Raw genomic sequence first — 16,064 nt, forward strand, 5'->3', positions numbered from 1 at the left:
TGGTTTCATTGCTGTTTTAAAACAGATGATATTGTTGTCAAGGCAGTGAAGAACTCTTTTCCCCCAAGGAAAGAATTGCTTACATTTCTATGCTCCAGAAATGGGTTTTTGCTGAAAAGCCAGTAAAGTGAGGAGAAGTGAAATAAGGGCAAAATGAAGAAGCGGAAATATTTATTGTCTAAATAGATGCCTCTAAAAATATTTTTCCATTCAAACACTAGCTTTCTTATTTTTTTCACAAAAAAAAAAAAAAAAAGAAAGTTTGTGGTAAACACCCTCTAGAGATTGGAACTAAAATTCACTTGCTTTGTATTTTCTTTTTCACTAATGCTCATTTTAAGGGAATTGACATTGGCATTTGTAATTGACTGGTAATGAAATAACAGCCTCTCCTTGAGAGCCAGGTGAAGATGCCAAAAAGCTCTCTGAAACACACAGCATTGAGAGGCATTTATGAATGAGTTTCAGACTTTTCTCCAGCTCCTACACAGTATCATGTGTACTGGAAATCACCAGGAATTGCTACAAAGAACCCAAGCACTGATTAGCAGAAGTATGAGCCGTATTCACATTTGGAGATAATGTTGGTCAAGGCAGAAGAGTTTTGACTAAGCAACATGTCTTATGGTAGCTGCTAAAGGACTGAAAATGAATGTTGAGAATACAGTTACAGATCAAGTGATGGATAGCTTCATTAAATGCAAATATGTAACATGGTTAGATCTTTGAAGTGGTAGTATTCAATCTTTTTTTGTTATTGTTAACTTACACTTGTCATGGTACTGTTATTTTTTAAGTACAAGTTCATTAAGGTTTTCAGACCAAATATGTTCAATCGAGAAAGTGGAGGACTTCCGACAAGGCAATTTCTGTACTTCTTCACTGTAAATGCTTAATGCTCCTTTTGGACACAGTCACTGCAAAGCATTAATCTTTTCAGTTGCAAACATATTTTGGTTTTGACATTAACTCAGAGTTACAGATTCCATCTGGCTGTTAGTCCATGGAATGTGCCCTCGTTGCAGATACCTGTTTAGATCATTTTGTCCAGACCATGCAAATTTATCATAGTTGAGTGTTCTGTTAATTAGATGTGATTTCAAGGAAATAGTAGGAAGCTGTTCTGACAGTGGATTGCTATGTTATTTTTCCCTTATTTAATTATAAAATGAGTTTGGATTTTTAAAACCTAAGAGCTTTCTGATTTGCCTAGATCCCCTGCAGGTATGCATGATACTGTAAACATGTTTCTTATATAAAGACATAAAAACCCATATCTGTCTGTGAAGGCTTGATTTATATACATATATATATATATATATATAATTTTTCTAAGAGACTAACACAAAGTCTGCTCTCCCTCGGTTTTGATATCTAAGCTGAAAATGCCTTTTCAAAGGAGAAACAGTATTTTTGAGAACTCTTTGCCTTCATTTTTTCATGCATAAAACAATGCTGAGGCTGGCTTTTAAAAGGAGAACCACTTTTTTTTCAAATAATTCCTTCAGTTTAGAAGTTATTTCTGCCTCCTCCATCCTCTCATTCCCTGCTCTTCTGGCCAAGAACATTTTCTCGTTTTTAGTGAAGCTCTTTTCTCTTTTTCCTTATGTAGTGATTTTGGTTTTCCTTTGTTCTCCCTATTTGGTATGCACATGAAAGCGGATGGTCTGTCGTTCACTGGGAGCAAATCCAGATGACCTAAAGGACCCTATTAAAATTAGTATTCCACGCTATGTCCTGTGTGGGCAGGGAAAGGATGAACACTATGAGTTTGAAATAAAGGTAAGTGCTTTTCAGTTGCTTCTCCTTAATGTTTGGAGTCCTGTACACACATTGCTTGCATTTGTACAATGGTAGCATCATAGTAACAGCATTACTAGATGAATGCCTTTTGTTTAGTCATTGCTGGTTTGCTCTGTCCAACTGTTGGTGTTCACTGTCGGCATCACAGTTAGTGAAGATAGAAACAGCAGCTGGAAACATACCAGAGAATCTGGAGGTTCCAGAAATCACCTTACTGACCCCATTGAATTGTATTTTTTGTTCACTAAGTGCAATTTTTGGTTCTCTTTCCATTGTCTAAGTGGATCGATTGTACACAGGAGGTTGGTGGTCAGATTCTTGGGGTGAGCAGTTCCAGATCCAAAGTCAAATAATTCAGTTGAAAGTGTTGCAGAAATGAGGATTAAATGCATATTGGTTGAAGGGAAGCCCTTTATTGAGATGTGTCAGGTATACAAATGATTAGACTTGAAATAGCTACCTGTAATAATGAAAGCATAATCAAAGTATTTACACGTATCCGCAACATATACTTGATTCCTTGCAGGCTCATTTTGTTGTTCTGATTCCTCCCATGCTACATTTCCAAGGTCTCACTTCTCCAAACTGTTTCTCCTCCATTCTAGTGGCTTCCTCAGTTGATCTGTGCGGAAATGCTGAAAAAAATACATATTCATTTTGTTTCCTCTGGTACTAAGCCAGTGTTTTTTTAAAGCAAGATGTGAAGTCTAATTGGAAATGTGTTCCCAGTGCATGTGGACATGTAGCATAACTGACATACATGGCATCAGGGACAGTTGGCAGCCACCTCCACTGAATGTGCTGCCAGATGCTTCATTAGCTGGTGAAAGTTGTATGAGTGACCTGCCCTCGTGATGTGAAGGACCATTTTTGAACTATGCTCACATTCTCTTTTACAAAGGCTTTTATTAAGATGGGGGATCTTAGCTCTGTGCTAATTAAATTTTCATCTTGAAACGTACTGCACACGTTATGGATGCAGCACTTCCCTTTCCCTTTTGAACCTTGAACTGAATTTCCTTGGGCCAGCAAAAGCCCAGAGCCAAAGAGGTGCTGAGAGAAGAATTACATGCATATGAAAATTCCCCAAGGATTGTTGTACTTTACAACTATTTTCAGCACATGGGATTTACTAAACTGGATAATGTTTAGTGAAAGTAGAAAAAGTAGAAAGGTATTTTCTCTTATTAGTAAGTTGGTGGATTTCTCTTTCAAGTATTCTCTCCTCATCCCTAAAACACATGTAAGCATCTGCAAGATCTGAGGATGAAGGGACACTTAAAAATGTACGTGCATAAAGACTTGGACTGACTTGGAAGGAAATGTAGTGGAAGAAAAGTGTTGAAAGGGGGTGGGAGTCATAACCAGTAAGGAACAGGAGGATATATTTAGGGAGAGATACAAATACATATCAAACTAGGAACCAGCATTCTGTTGCTTGTATTTTGTTTCTGTGAGAAGCAAGACTTGCTAACTAACCTCAGTAATAGCCTGGAATGGACAGATGCTCTAGCTAAGAGCGATGTGTATGGAATGGCTGTTCTACCATACTAGCCACTACAGTCTTCTATCTCTCTCCTGTGCCATCTCTAGGCTGCCTTATAAAGAAAGTGCAGCTTAAATAACTGCTTTGATGAAGTTCAAAGCAAAGAAAGGATGACACATGGGGTAGGGAAAGGGGTATCGCTTTAATAATTGTGTTTCATTGCTGTCAACTTCATTAGAGCACTAAATATTTTACTGAAGCTCCTGTGGACCTTAGTTTGGCAGTGTTTGGGTTGCTTCTTATCGCTATTCCCTTACACAAGTCGACCAACTGTTTATGCTCTTACCTTGCTCTCCAGGTCTCTGTGTGTCACAGTGGGCTGCTTTTGCTGCTTTTGGATTTGGCTCCAAGCTACAATCCACAGACTTTCCACAAACTTTTGTATTTTAAACCTTTAGCCCGCAGATCTCTCGGCTCTGCCTTGATCTGTATTAATCTTCAGCTGCTGCTATGGTTATTCTGTGAGAAATCAGAATACATGGAATGGTGATTTCCCCCCCCATTTTTCCTCCCCCTCTCCCCCCAAAAAAATCAGGAAAATAGGAAGACATGCAGGGAGGAGAGAACATGTATCTGTTTATTTCATCCCTTCCTTATGGGTCAGCGTACAATGTCAAGTTATTGAAGTACTTCCCAGTTTCAGCATTATTTTATTCAGGTTTATTTTCAGGTGGTCCCAGAATGTGTCAGACTTAGGGAAGGGCTGAGGTACGGTTTATCTCATGTCCTTTGCTATGTCTCAGATAAGCCATCTACATTCATGCTCCTCTTGCTCTTGGGGAAAATGGGTGGCTGATCTGTTTGTGTGTAACAGCTCTTGGAAATCTGACAGAAACAGGGGATGACTGAGTTGAATTGTAAGACAGTTCCCAAACTTTTGAATCCCAGGCATCTCAGAAGTGTTTTCTTTAGCAGATGTTTCTAGTCATTGTAGTTAAATCCTGGCATATTGCTGTGTAGAGGAACAAATCTAATAAATTTCTAAATAAAACCAACATATACATTTCTTCTCATGACATGCAATAGTAAAGACTATTTCCTTTGTATGCCAAAAGAGAGTGAGTTGCACTTTTCTTGGCAGCATTGCAGAAAGCTCATAAGTCTTTCAACCCTAACATGCCATCCAAAAACACTTTCTTTTAGTGCAGCTTCAGCATCTAGACATACATAACATTTGTTATCAGGCCAGCAAGATGGTTTGTCCACTCGGGTTCTTCCACTGGATACAGATCCTACTTTAAGATGTTGAGCAAGTCCCAGGAGAGCCTATTGGAGAGAATTCAAAATGGAAACAAATGCATGCTGTGTTACAGTTAAGATAACAGTTAAGTTAACACCTTCTCCTTTTCGAGCAAAAGATGTCATGGAGCTGTTTGTGCTGGTCTGCTGTTAAGTATTCAGTATGAATAGATTATGTTTCCAAAACCCTTTCCATTTGAGTGATAGTTTTATTGTTGTCTTTAAAGACACGATGGAACAGTAGTAACTTAATCAGGTCTAAACATATTTATGTTTGAGCTGAGTTAGAATACCAGAAAACTGTTCTTGTATTCTCCCCTTCCTTTCATGTTGTTGTGATATGCAGAATATTGCTGTGCTAGCAATGGCATGTGGGAAGAGTTTTTGTATCGATAAGACCATTGGTATCTGTTCCAGGCAGTGCCTGGGGTCACAGAGAGTACCTAAGAACAGCAGAAGAAACAGCGAGGCAGGAGGGAAGGGGGAACTCCAGCTCACATAAAGGCATGCAAGGTCTCTGGAGAGCAGATGATGGAAACAAAGCCTGGAATCAAGCACAGCCCTGCAGGGCATCCTCTGGCAAGAGGGGAAGTTGTAGATAAGCCATCTCATTTTTATTCTTCTTTCCCTCGTTGTTCTCAGTTCTCTCATTTTATTTATCCTGTTTTATATTCTTTCAAAACTGGCTATTTCTTGTTTCAAGCCTTTCAGTTATCTCTGGCGAGTTCTCTAGAGGAGATGATCCACGCAGATGCACCCCAAAGCAGTGCTTTTCCATATCCAGTAGCAGCTCTGTTCAGCCAAATGCTGTGGTGTGTCTGCTCAAAATGTCCATGTTTCTAGTCTAAGTTTCTTTCTGAGCTCAGTGAACTATTGCAGAATTGGAGTGAAACAGGAGCAGTGCTCATTGATGTGTAGTTTGTAAGGAAAACAATGCATGCCCTATATCTACCTAAATTAGAAAAAAGAAAAAGCCCCATCTTCCCTCAACTCTATCAGATTAATGTCTTCAACAACAAATAAAGGTTGCAGGATATTTTTAGGCAATTTGCAACTTTTCGGATGCTGTATTCATAGATCTGCATATATCCCTATCCCACAATTAGAGAGCATGTACATCTTTTTAAATGGGGAGAAGAATCCCAGCCCAAACTGATGTAGGAATAAAAGGCCTTGTTCTAGAAATGCTATTGCTCTGCCAGGTGTGCTGTAATTCTCCTCATTATGTGAGTGGAGTTTGATCTGTCTGTCCTAATAACATTATTGCTGAGCTTTGGGGACTAGTGAAGATTTTATTTAGCTTTGAAACTCACTCACCAATAATGTGAGTGGTAACAATAGAATTTTGCAATGCATTACCTCCCATTACAAGAATTAGGAAAGAAAACAAAGAGGATAACAGGGACCGAGTAGGATCAAACCAAGCCACCAGAAAACACTCCAGAGAAAATCCTTCAGTTAGGCAGCACAGATATATGGCTTTGGTGTTTCCCTTCCTTTCTGTCTCTAACAAGTTGTTTATTAAACTTTGTAGAAGAAAGTTAATAAATAATTGGCTGCAGGCAGCTTGATTTGGGTAACTTTGGTATCATGCTATCACCTAGACAGCTGTCAGATGCACAGCCAACAACATCATTGGCAAGCTGGCATACATGCTCTTCCCCAGGCTGTGCAGCTGGAAAAGTCCTTAATGCTTGGCGCTAGATTGCTCCCTTAAAGGCATGCTGCTGTGACAACCCTAGGGAAAAATAACAGTCATGTACAAATGAAATTATTGCAGCAAAATTCCACCACTCAGAAAATTTAAAATACAGAATTAGAGCAAAAAGAAAGCAGGAATGAGTAACGTATTTAAGATTATCCATTGCATTCTTACGTTTACTTTGAAATCACTAAGCTACATCAAAGTAGATATTCAGAACAAAATGGTGAATTGGTTGATCGAGGTCAGTGTAACATGCATATTCCTGAATAGTTACTTTTTTAGTTAAACCTGCCTGTGCATGTTAAATCCATTCACTAGATTTGTAGTTTGAGACACTCTTAACAACATATAGTCTTTCATGCGAGTGTGCTAGTGCAGTTAAGCTTGCTGGTGGCAGGAAAGATGAATTTTATCAGAAATAATGAATTTGCTTTGTGGACATGTGCTAGAAGAACCTGTGTTTTAATGTTTGTGGAAAGTTTTGAGCAAACCAGTTTTATTTACTTACATCTTTTAGTTAAAAATAGAGGCAAAAATAGGAGAAAAAGAAATCCAAGCCTGGTTCCTGATGTCATAAGATACAGAACAATTTCTGGTTTCCAAAACACTTCCCCTATTTTCATGTTCTGTATACAGCAGCAAAGTCAGTGGGGATGGAGTTTGTTGCAAGCACAGAGTAGCACTTGTCAACAGTGATGCATTGATGCTGGTTTCCTCTGGACTTGTGCTCTGATCTCTTTTTCTCCTCCTGAGTTATCCTGCTCCATTGCAACTTCCATTACCTCCATAACTTTTTGATAGGCTCAGTAGTGAAGAACTGCTTGTTAATTTTAGAAGTCATTGTAAGATAAAAAAGCCTGTGTCTTCATGGGATGTGTTTTATGAAAATGCTTATTTTGATCTTCCTGCATAAAATCATAAGTAGGCAGAGGTGATATCACGTATTAGGCCTGTTAGGCTAAAAAAGCAACACTTTTTCCAGGTTTAGGCAATGCTGGCTGCTGCTAGGTGGTGTAGAAAAATCCCTGCAGCTTTGCTTCTTGGTAGCCTTGGATCACTGGAGCTATAGAAGGACTTTGTTGTAAAATCAAAGGCTTCAGTCACAGCATTTTTATGACCCACTTACATATTTCTCTCAATTCATTTTATTTCAGACACTGAAAATTTTCCTTTCCGTGGTATTTTTGTTGGTTTCTCAGTTCAAGTGAGGATTTTGTCAATAGCCGTTGCTAAGGTTGGCTTGCTGTCCCCTTTCACTCCTGCTGCTGTATGCTTTACTCACAGGAGCAATTTTGTTGATTTTAATGAAACTTCTTGGATAAATGAGATGTTTATCAACATAATCTTCTATAATTCTATGATTCTATAATGATGACACAGACCAGGAGTATTTTAAAAGAATATCTTCTACTGAAAGCTGGCATATATAATTATTTACCCTACAAATCGGAATCCCATTCTATTTAGCAATGAGCTCTGTCCGAGAAATGTGTATTCATTGTGCGGTATTTTTTGCTTTGCAATCAGTGCTCCTTATTAATTACAGTTCTGTCACTGTAATGAATAAAAACTTAAGTGAACTTGTAAGTCCTAATGGGTTTAAGGGAACTAAGAATTGCCTCTTTTAATCTGATAAGCTTGTATACTGCATGGTTTTTTGTGTTGTGTGGGTTTACTTCTGTTTCTTGTTTTTGTATTGTCTGGTACAGATAACAGTCCTGGATGAGACGTGGACGGTATTCAGGCGGTACAGCCGTTTTCGAGAAATGCATAAAACTTTAAAGATGAAGTACCCAGAGGTAAGTTTTGGTAAAACTACTTTTGTACAAAAGGCTGGAGGTAGAGACTTGAAAGTAAGTTTTTTGGACAATGTTTACTTAAAAAGGGAGGTGATTAGAGATAGCCAGCACGGCTTCATCAAGGGCAAGTCCTGTCTGACCAAACTAGTGGCTTTCTATGACGGAATGACTGTATCAGTGGACAAGGGAAGAGCTACAGTTGCTGTCTGTACGGACTTCTGTAAAACGTTTGACATGGTCCCCCACAGCATCCTTCTCTCTGAAGTGGAGAGATATGGGTTTGATGGGTGTGGACCTGTTGGAGCCAGTCCAGAGGTGTTTAGAGGGTGGGAGCACCTCTCCTGTATAGACAGATTGAGTCAGGCTTGTTCACCCTGGAAAAGAGAAGGCTTCAGGAACATGTTAGAGCAGCCTTCCGGTACCTAAAGATGGCCTGTAAAAAAGGTGGGGACAAATGTTTCAGCAGGGCGTCTTGTGATAAGACGTAGGATGATGGTTTTAAACTAAAAGAGCGGAGATTTAGTCTAGATAGAAGGAAACATTTTTTTACAGTGAGGGTGGTGAAACACTGGAACAGGTTGCTGAGAGAGGTGGTGGATGGCCTGTCCCTGGAAGTGATCAAGATCAGGTTGGACAGGTCTCTGAGTAACCTGATGTAGTTAAAGATGTCTCTGCTTATTGCAGGAGGATTGTGCTAGACTTTTAAAGGTCCCTTCCAACTGAAACCGTTCTATGATTCCTCTCAGCTTGATGCTTCTAGTAAGATTGGCAGCCCCTTCAGCAGCTTAAAACTCCAGAGCTGCTAGGTGCAGAATGGATGTTGCAATGAAACTGCGACTCCATGTGTTGCTTCTAGCCATTAATTCCCTTTACTGCTGACTGGTGTTCCCTGGAGGTTACTGTTTTGTTCATTGCAAGATACTTGCAGTCAGATCATGTCATCCTGACAACTCCTCATTTAAAAGCGTTGTTCCACAGATACCCTGTTGTAATAGTGGCTTCCAGGTTTCTGCAAAATGGAAAATTGATCTTTCTGACCACCTCAGAGACACTGGGTATTGAGGATATGAGGAGCTGTGCCTGACAGAGCTTTAGTTCATTGCACTGAGCTTTTGTTTCAAATTACAGTTCTTGGTTTCACATCTAACTTTTAATCATTAACATTTTGCTTCCTTTCTACTTGTTGCCTTGGATATTGAAAGAAAGAAATCATTCAAGCAATGGAAATGATCTTGATTTCAGAGTTGCACAAGTAAAGAAGCCTGAGTCACCTATTCATGGGCAACATGTTGAAAAATACTAACATGGTTCAAGAAAGAGAGAGGTGCAGTAGTGTTCAAATGCTTTCTTTGTCTCCATTGATGTATTTTTTTTTTTGAGCTAAAATCTAATTGACCCCTTGAATTTTAAGGAGTAAAATATGTAGATCTGTGTTTTGTGGAGATTCTGGTATGTAAGATCATTCCCATTCCAAAACAAATTGAAAAGCAAAGACTGAAACTATCGTGACCCAAATATCTAAGAGGAAAGTTTGGAGGAAAATAAAAAGAGAGAAAGAGAAAAGAAAAAGAAAATCAGGTCATCTTTTCTGATTGTCAGAACATTTTTAAAGGTAAAAATGAGTTTTGAGTGGAAAGATTAAATGTTCTCTTTCCACAAATGCTTTTAAAAATATTACTTGTGAATGGTCTTGTGTTTTTGATTTGAATGAATTGCCATTTCCTCTTCAACGGTAGAGTTATAGTCTGTCAACAGTAATATCCTAATTGCATCTAACTCTTGAAAAAACAGCTAGGCACTCATCCAGCTGAAATAGAAAAGGACCACCTGAGTCCCTCTGCAGACTGATCTTCCCTTTTTTAGGAGAATGTATTTGTGTAGACTTTTTCAGTCTGTTATCAGTACTGACAACCCATTAAGAAACAATTGAATTTGGTTTTTAGTTACGTCAGAGGGAGATTACCTTTCTTGGATGGAGTAGTCAGATTCAGGAGGAATCTAATGTCCTTAAAGTCACTATTAAAACGTCCCGTGTGCTGCAGCATAGTAAGGTTACCTCTTTGAATCAAGTATTTGTGATTCACAGTACAAAGTCAGGCTTTTCTGGTCTCAGAGGAGGGGAGTGGGTTTCTAGGGGGATTACTTGTTTGTTTTGAAGAATCATAAGAACATAGGAGTGCTATTACTAGGTCAAAATAAAGTCTGTCATCCAGAGGGACTTTAACAGACAGAGCAGCATATAACTGAGAAAAAATCTCAGCACAGAGCAAAGGTACATAGTTTTCTTCATCTTGGAGTCTTCCCAGCTGAAGCTGTTTTCATTGTAATTAATAGATTAATATTTTTCCTGTGGATATTATCTATGTTTTCCATTCTCTACAACACTCACTTCGTAGGTAGCTTATATAGGTAATTTTCTTTTGCTGCTTTTTTCTTTTCATTACCTTCTCTCTGTGGTCATGCTTTGCAAGGTCAATACATTCTCTAGTTTAATGTGCCCATTTGTTTCTTGTTAACACTTCTGTATTGCCATGTGTCTTAGGTAAACTTACTGAGACTCACATGTAGTACATGAGTGGAATTATCTGCTTAACTGTGCAGCTTAAATCTCTAATTTCCACAAAGGAAATGCATTACGGTATGTTTTGCTAAGTTATCTGTTCCTTTCTTAGAGAAGAGATTCAGAGCAGCCCTGCGGAGAAGGACTTGGGGGTGTTGGTCAGTGAGAAAATGAACATGAGCCAGCTTCAGTGTGCGCTTGCAACCCAGAAAGCCAACCGTATCCTGGGGTGCATCAAAAGGAGTGTGACCAGCAGGTCGAAGGAGGTGATCCTGCCCCTTTATTCTGCTCTCGTGAGACCTCACTTGGAGTATTGTGTGCAGTTCTGGTGTCCTCAACATAAAAAGGACATGGAACTGTTGGAACAAGTCCAGAGGAGGACCACAAGGGCGGTCAGGGGACTGGAGCACCTCCCGTATGAAGATAGGCTGAGGAAGTTGGGGCTGTTCAGCCTGGAGAAGAGAAGGCTGCGTGGAGACCTCAGAGCAGCCTTCCAGTATCTGAAGGGGTCCTATAAGGATGCTGGGGAGGGTTCATTAGGGACTTCAGTGATAGGACAAGGGGTAACGGGTTAAAACTTAAACAGGGGAAGTTTAGATTGGATATAAGGAGGAAATTCTTTCCTGTTATGGTGGTGAGGCACTGGAATAGGTTGCCCAGGGGGGCTGTGAATGCTCCATCCCTGGCAGTGTTCAAGGCCAGGTTGGATGAGGCCTTGGGTGACATGGTTTAGAGCGAGGTGTCCCTGCCCATGGCAGGGGGTTTGGAACTTGATGATCTTAAGGTCCTTTCCAACCCTAACTATTCTATGATTCTCAACAACTTTTTAAGTCAGGGCAAATACCGAGTCTTAGAAGTTTGTCAATATAACTTTCCCTACAGTAAGATACACTTCGGAGAAGAATTGTGACGTGTTTTGGCTTCTAATATGCTTGAAAGAAATGCTTAGTCATGTTACTTTCTGAAACGATAGGTAGCTTTAGTAGTATCTTCTTCAGCCTTTATCAAGCCTCCACAACAACCTTCAATAAATTATTAGCAAGGTTCAAGAATGTGTATCTTTGTAGGGCCAAAGCACACTAAAGTTCACAAGAAGTAAGATTAACATTTGATTATGTCGTCTGCTGCCTATATATAGGTACTGTCACTTAAGTACCAGTTCTGGAAACCCTTGCAACCCTGATGTTGTCTTCTCTGTTTCACATAGTACAGGGCGTTGTGTTGTGTCTCAGATTTGAGACTTCAGACACCCCAAGGAAATGGCGAGTTTGTGAGCAGAAGAAACCTACCTAACATGCATTTGGTTTCTACTACTCATCAGCATTTCTGCAAATGATTGTGTCCTTGTTTATCAGAGGGGAGTACATTGTGATGGATGAAGTATCATGTTCTGTAGTAAAGATTTGGTGTTTATTTTCTTTGAAGGAATGTCGTCATCAGTATCACATATGTGAGTGATGGCTTCCTGTATTTTTACCTTTATTTAAAGTAGCCTTAATACATGGTAATTTTTTGATTGGGTTTGCAACATGAGTAAGAGTTCGGTTTGTTTGGTAAATTGAAAATCATCTGTCTGCTTCTGCTCATCTGTCACTGATCTAATTTGGGAATCACCATGATACTGAAAAGCATTTTAATACCAAACTTGGCAAAATTACATCCTTAGTTACCGTGTATTATTCCAAAGAAAGTTGATCCTTAAAAGCAATGCTATCAGAATTCATCAGAGTTGGATTTCATTTTGCATATAGTTCACCATCCAACTCTAAATTAATATTTATAATGAACAGTGAAAATACTGTGGACGTGTTTAATGTATGAGTGTCCTGCTTTTAGAAGTGAACTTTACAGCTCATTAGTTGCTCAGCTCTGAGTTACTACATCAGTATTTTAATAATTTGCTGATCTTGCATTTCGTGTTGCTGCCACTGAGTTCCCAAAGGAATGTATTGGCAAACTGATTTATTAGGAAGGTTTAAAAAAAATAAAGTATCTCTTTCAGAAGCAGAAACTATCTCATGTCTTCCAGTCTTACGATATGCCATATATTTTATATACCTGCACGTTTCTTCTAATGTAGTTAAGTGGCTGCTGACAACTGAATACGTAACTGAAATGTGTCACATGCAAATTTTGAAAGACTGAAGAAGCTGCAGCAGGGTAAGATTGTGCCAGTGGCAAGTAAGTAAGAAGCATTTAACTCTGCCTGTATGATTGTCACTTGCCCAGCCTCAGCTAGATTGTTAGTGACTCTCTTACTAGTTTTGGAACTTCAGTTAAGACCATACTTGGTTTTCAGTTTCAGTCTTTATAAAGGAATATACTTTTTGTTTGTTATTAGTCAGAAACAGGAGTAAATGGTGTATTTGATAGAGAAGAGAGAACTTTGAGAGTAAGATTCTCTGTTTTCCTCCTTCTTAATCTTCTCTTAGCAGTTCATGTTTGTGATGTTCAGTTCTCTCTTCTTAGTATTTTCTTGTCTTTTCCCTGTTTCAAAGGACACCAGAGGAACAATTGTCTGTCTGTCTTACCCTACCCAAATCCAGTGTTTATGAAGTCATTCCTTCGTGTGGGAGTCCTTAATTCCCACTTGCATCCAGGCATCTAAGGCAGGTTTTGTGGGCTTTCACTGTAGACTCTGCTTATTGACCCCACCAGTCTTCTTAAAACCTCTTTCCATGTGCATAAAAATCTAGATAGTGTTAAGGAAAACACAATTGAGGCATTTCTATTCCTAATAGAGCTTCTTGACTTAAAATATCAGTGAATTCATGGAGAGCTGCCAAGGAGAAGCTAAGAGGTATGCTTGCATTTATAGATTCATTCGTGGAGATAAGGACATACTATGTGGGCAAGATTTCTGCAGGAGTGCCAAAGCTATTGAATTATAACATATTTAACAGAATGTAATAATTTGTGTGTTTGTATTTGATGTATGGAGGTCTGTATATAAACACATAGTTGTGTCTTTCACAGTCTAAAATACAAAAGGATGATTTATAATTTTCTAAAGATTTTTAAGCTGTAATTGGTCCAGCTTCCTTTTCTGCTGGTTTGGTTTTTGTCATCTTACATGACTGAATGGATGTATAATAATCATATCTGAAACAGCAGGAACATCTACATAAACTTAAACCTTCAAGCCAAAGTTCCCATGTCATCTGCCTGTACCTCTGTCTGCTACTCCTAAGAGGGAAAAGAGTGTGCACAATGTATTGCAGTAACACATCCATTTGATGGATTCAGTATCATGGATTAGGGACTGTTGCTTAGGTGACAGGATTTTTCAGGTACACACAGTATGGGACAGTAAAGATCGTATTTTATAACTGTTAGGAAATAATGCTGCAGTGTTGTGTTCTGGAGGAAAGGCTCTCATTGGTAATGTCAATGAGAGGTGAGAGTTATATTCCTTCTTTTCATTTCTGAAGATAATATCCTTTGCTTATCAGGCATCTCTTTGTTTGACAGAGTATCATTCTGTTTGGGTGAACTCGAGGCTCTTGTCACCTGGGAGTTAGCAGGCTGCTCTTTGCTTTGCATACTATAAGAATTGCATAAAACTCAGCACAAAATTTCTGGTTTTCAGAAACTGCGAATATTTTTGAAAATATATTAATTTAAAAACATTTTTTGCAAGTTTATTTAATATTTTTAAATAGTTTTAGTTTTTTCAAAGCTCAAAAGTAGTCTGTCAGTTTTTTACTGGAAGTATTTTGCTTCTTGAAGAGGGGGACAAGAAATATCTCAGGAAAGCAAGGTCTGGTTTTATCCATCCATACTCCCTGCAACCACCCAAAATACTATGTATATGTTCGCTATCAAAATAGAAGAGATACCAGGTTTGTAATCCTTTCTTAAGTTCTTTTTATATCCTTTCTTTAAGTTGTGTTTTGGTAGTTTTCTAGTACTACTTATTGGTTAGGGGTAATTCAGCTCTCTAATGATGAATCAAGAGGCATGAACTATTCAAGTAACCACCGCTGACTGATCTCACTGCCCTTTCCTTTTGCCTCTCTACTTCTCTTTTGGGTGACTGCCAGGGAAGGATCTCCTTTTCCTTTTTAAGTGGTCCGTACATCTGGTGCTTTTGATAAGTAATAAGTGGAAGAAACCTTCAACCTGAAGCATTGGCACAGACAGTGTAGAGGGGATGAGTCTGAGGTGATGCCATTAATTTTAGGAGAGCATTCTTGGATTCTGGAAAAGATTCTCTCCAGGTTCAGTGTCCAGGATGACAGACAGAGAAATGCAATTGTTAACTAACTTTCAAGACATGGTTGCTGGGGGTTTGTGGATTTTTATTCTTCTCCCCTTCCCCTCCCAGTTAGCCTCAAGGATCATTTCTGACTATTTATGTAATTATTAAATGATTTTAGAAAGTCTTATCAGAGATGCAGAATTCTCCCTCCTCAGGAACAGAGAAATTAAACCAGGAACAGAGCACTAAGGCAGCAGACATGTGCAGAGCCCGTAGGGCAGCATTTCGTCTGGGATCTTGGCTGTCTGGCTGCTCTGATTCTGGTCTGTAACTGTGCAGCTGTAGTGTTTCATTAAATGGGAAATTCATGTTAGTCTCCTGGGATTACTTTGAAAGGGAAAAGGATGAAGAAGCAATAACTTTGAGGTACTTGGCTTGCAGGGCTGGCAAGCCAGTTGCCATGTAACTAGTGAGCTCCTGGAGCTTAGGAGCTGCTCTGGCAGCACAAGTCAAAAGCTTGTTGCATCGGAGCTGGCTGGCCTGAAGCTCTGCTGGATTTACCATTGGATTTTCTCATTTACTGACATGAGCAACTGTACATTTAATTAATATATGGTGTTTAAGTAGTATGCTCACATTGAATGCAAAATTCTGTACATTTGGATGCTTCTAGTGTCCAATTAGCAAATACTGTAAAGTTCTGTAACTAAAAACTTCTAAGATGATATTTACAATGAGTTTGTTCTGAAACCTGTAATGCTTTCATTCTGCAGTGATCGAAGTCCCAGTCGGTTCACAGGTTCAGTGATTGTTGAGATTGATGTTTAGGATGTTTGTGGCCAAGATGCAATTTAAAATTGTATGCACTAGGGAGAGAACGGTATAGCATATAGTAATGAACCTGATGGTACAAATCTTGCAACTTTGCTGTCTCATTATTGTAGAAAGTTTAGGTTTGTCTGTATATGGAAACTTCATTCAGGTTCTTTCAGACTATAGGAGCATTACGACCCTTGGTGAGCACAGTCCATGGCAATATTTAAAGATGTATTTCTGTGCTTGAAAATTTGATGCAGTGAAGAAGTAAATGATGTGTTCAGCCTGGATTGGAAGGATGCTTCTGGATATTAGCTAGCAAATTTGGATACTTTGTTGTTCATAATCAAGAATATGTACTGTAGTTTTGCTTGTACACAATGGAAAAACATAAT

The 16,064-nt window shown here is 39.0% G+C and overlaps 1 protein-coding gene across 4 annotated transcripts in view; it reads left to right on the plus strand.

Annotated features, from left to right (window-relative positions):
* The window catches only part of KIF16B (kinesin family member 16B), a 141,035-nt gene that overhangs the window by 94,830 nt on the left and 30,141 nt on the right, over positions 1–16,064 (plus strand). For 3 of the 4 annotated variants that reach the window (XM_061356269.1, XM_061356271.1, XM_061356270.1), the window contains 2 exons: positions 1,660–1,782; positions 8,003–8,092. In XM_061356269.1, coding sequence (XP_061212253.1) covers positions 1,660–1,782; positions 8,003–8,092 — 213 coding nt within the window. Of the gene's footprint in view, positions 1–1,612; positions 1,783–8,002; positions 8,093–16,064 lie in introns of those variants that run through there. The other variant, XR_009725888.1, reaches the window with a different exon arrangement.

Source organism: Neopsephotus bourkii, unplaced genomic scaffold, assembly GCF_033783945.1.
Source record: "Neopsephotus bourkii isolate Nb327-2 ecotype Australia unplaced genomic scaffold, CSIRO-AGI_Nbou_v1 NB_845, whole genome shotgun sequence".
Taxonomy (NCBI): Eukaryota; Metazoa; Chordata; class Aves; order Psittaciformes; family Psittacidae; genus Neopsephotus; species Neopsephotus bourkii.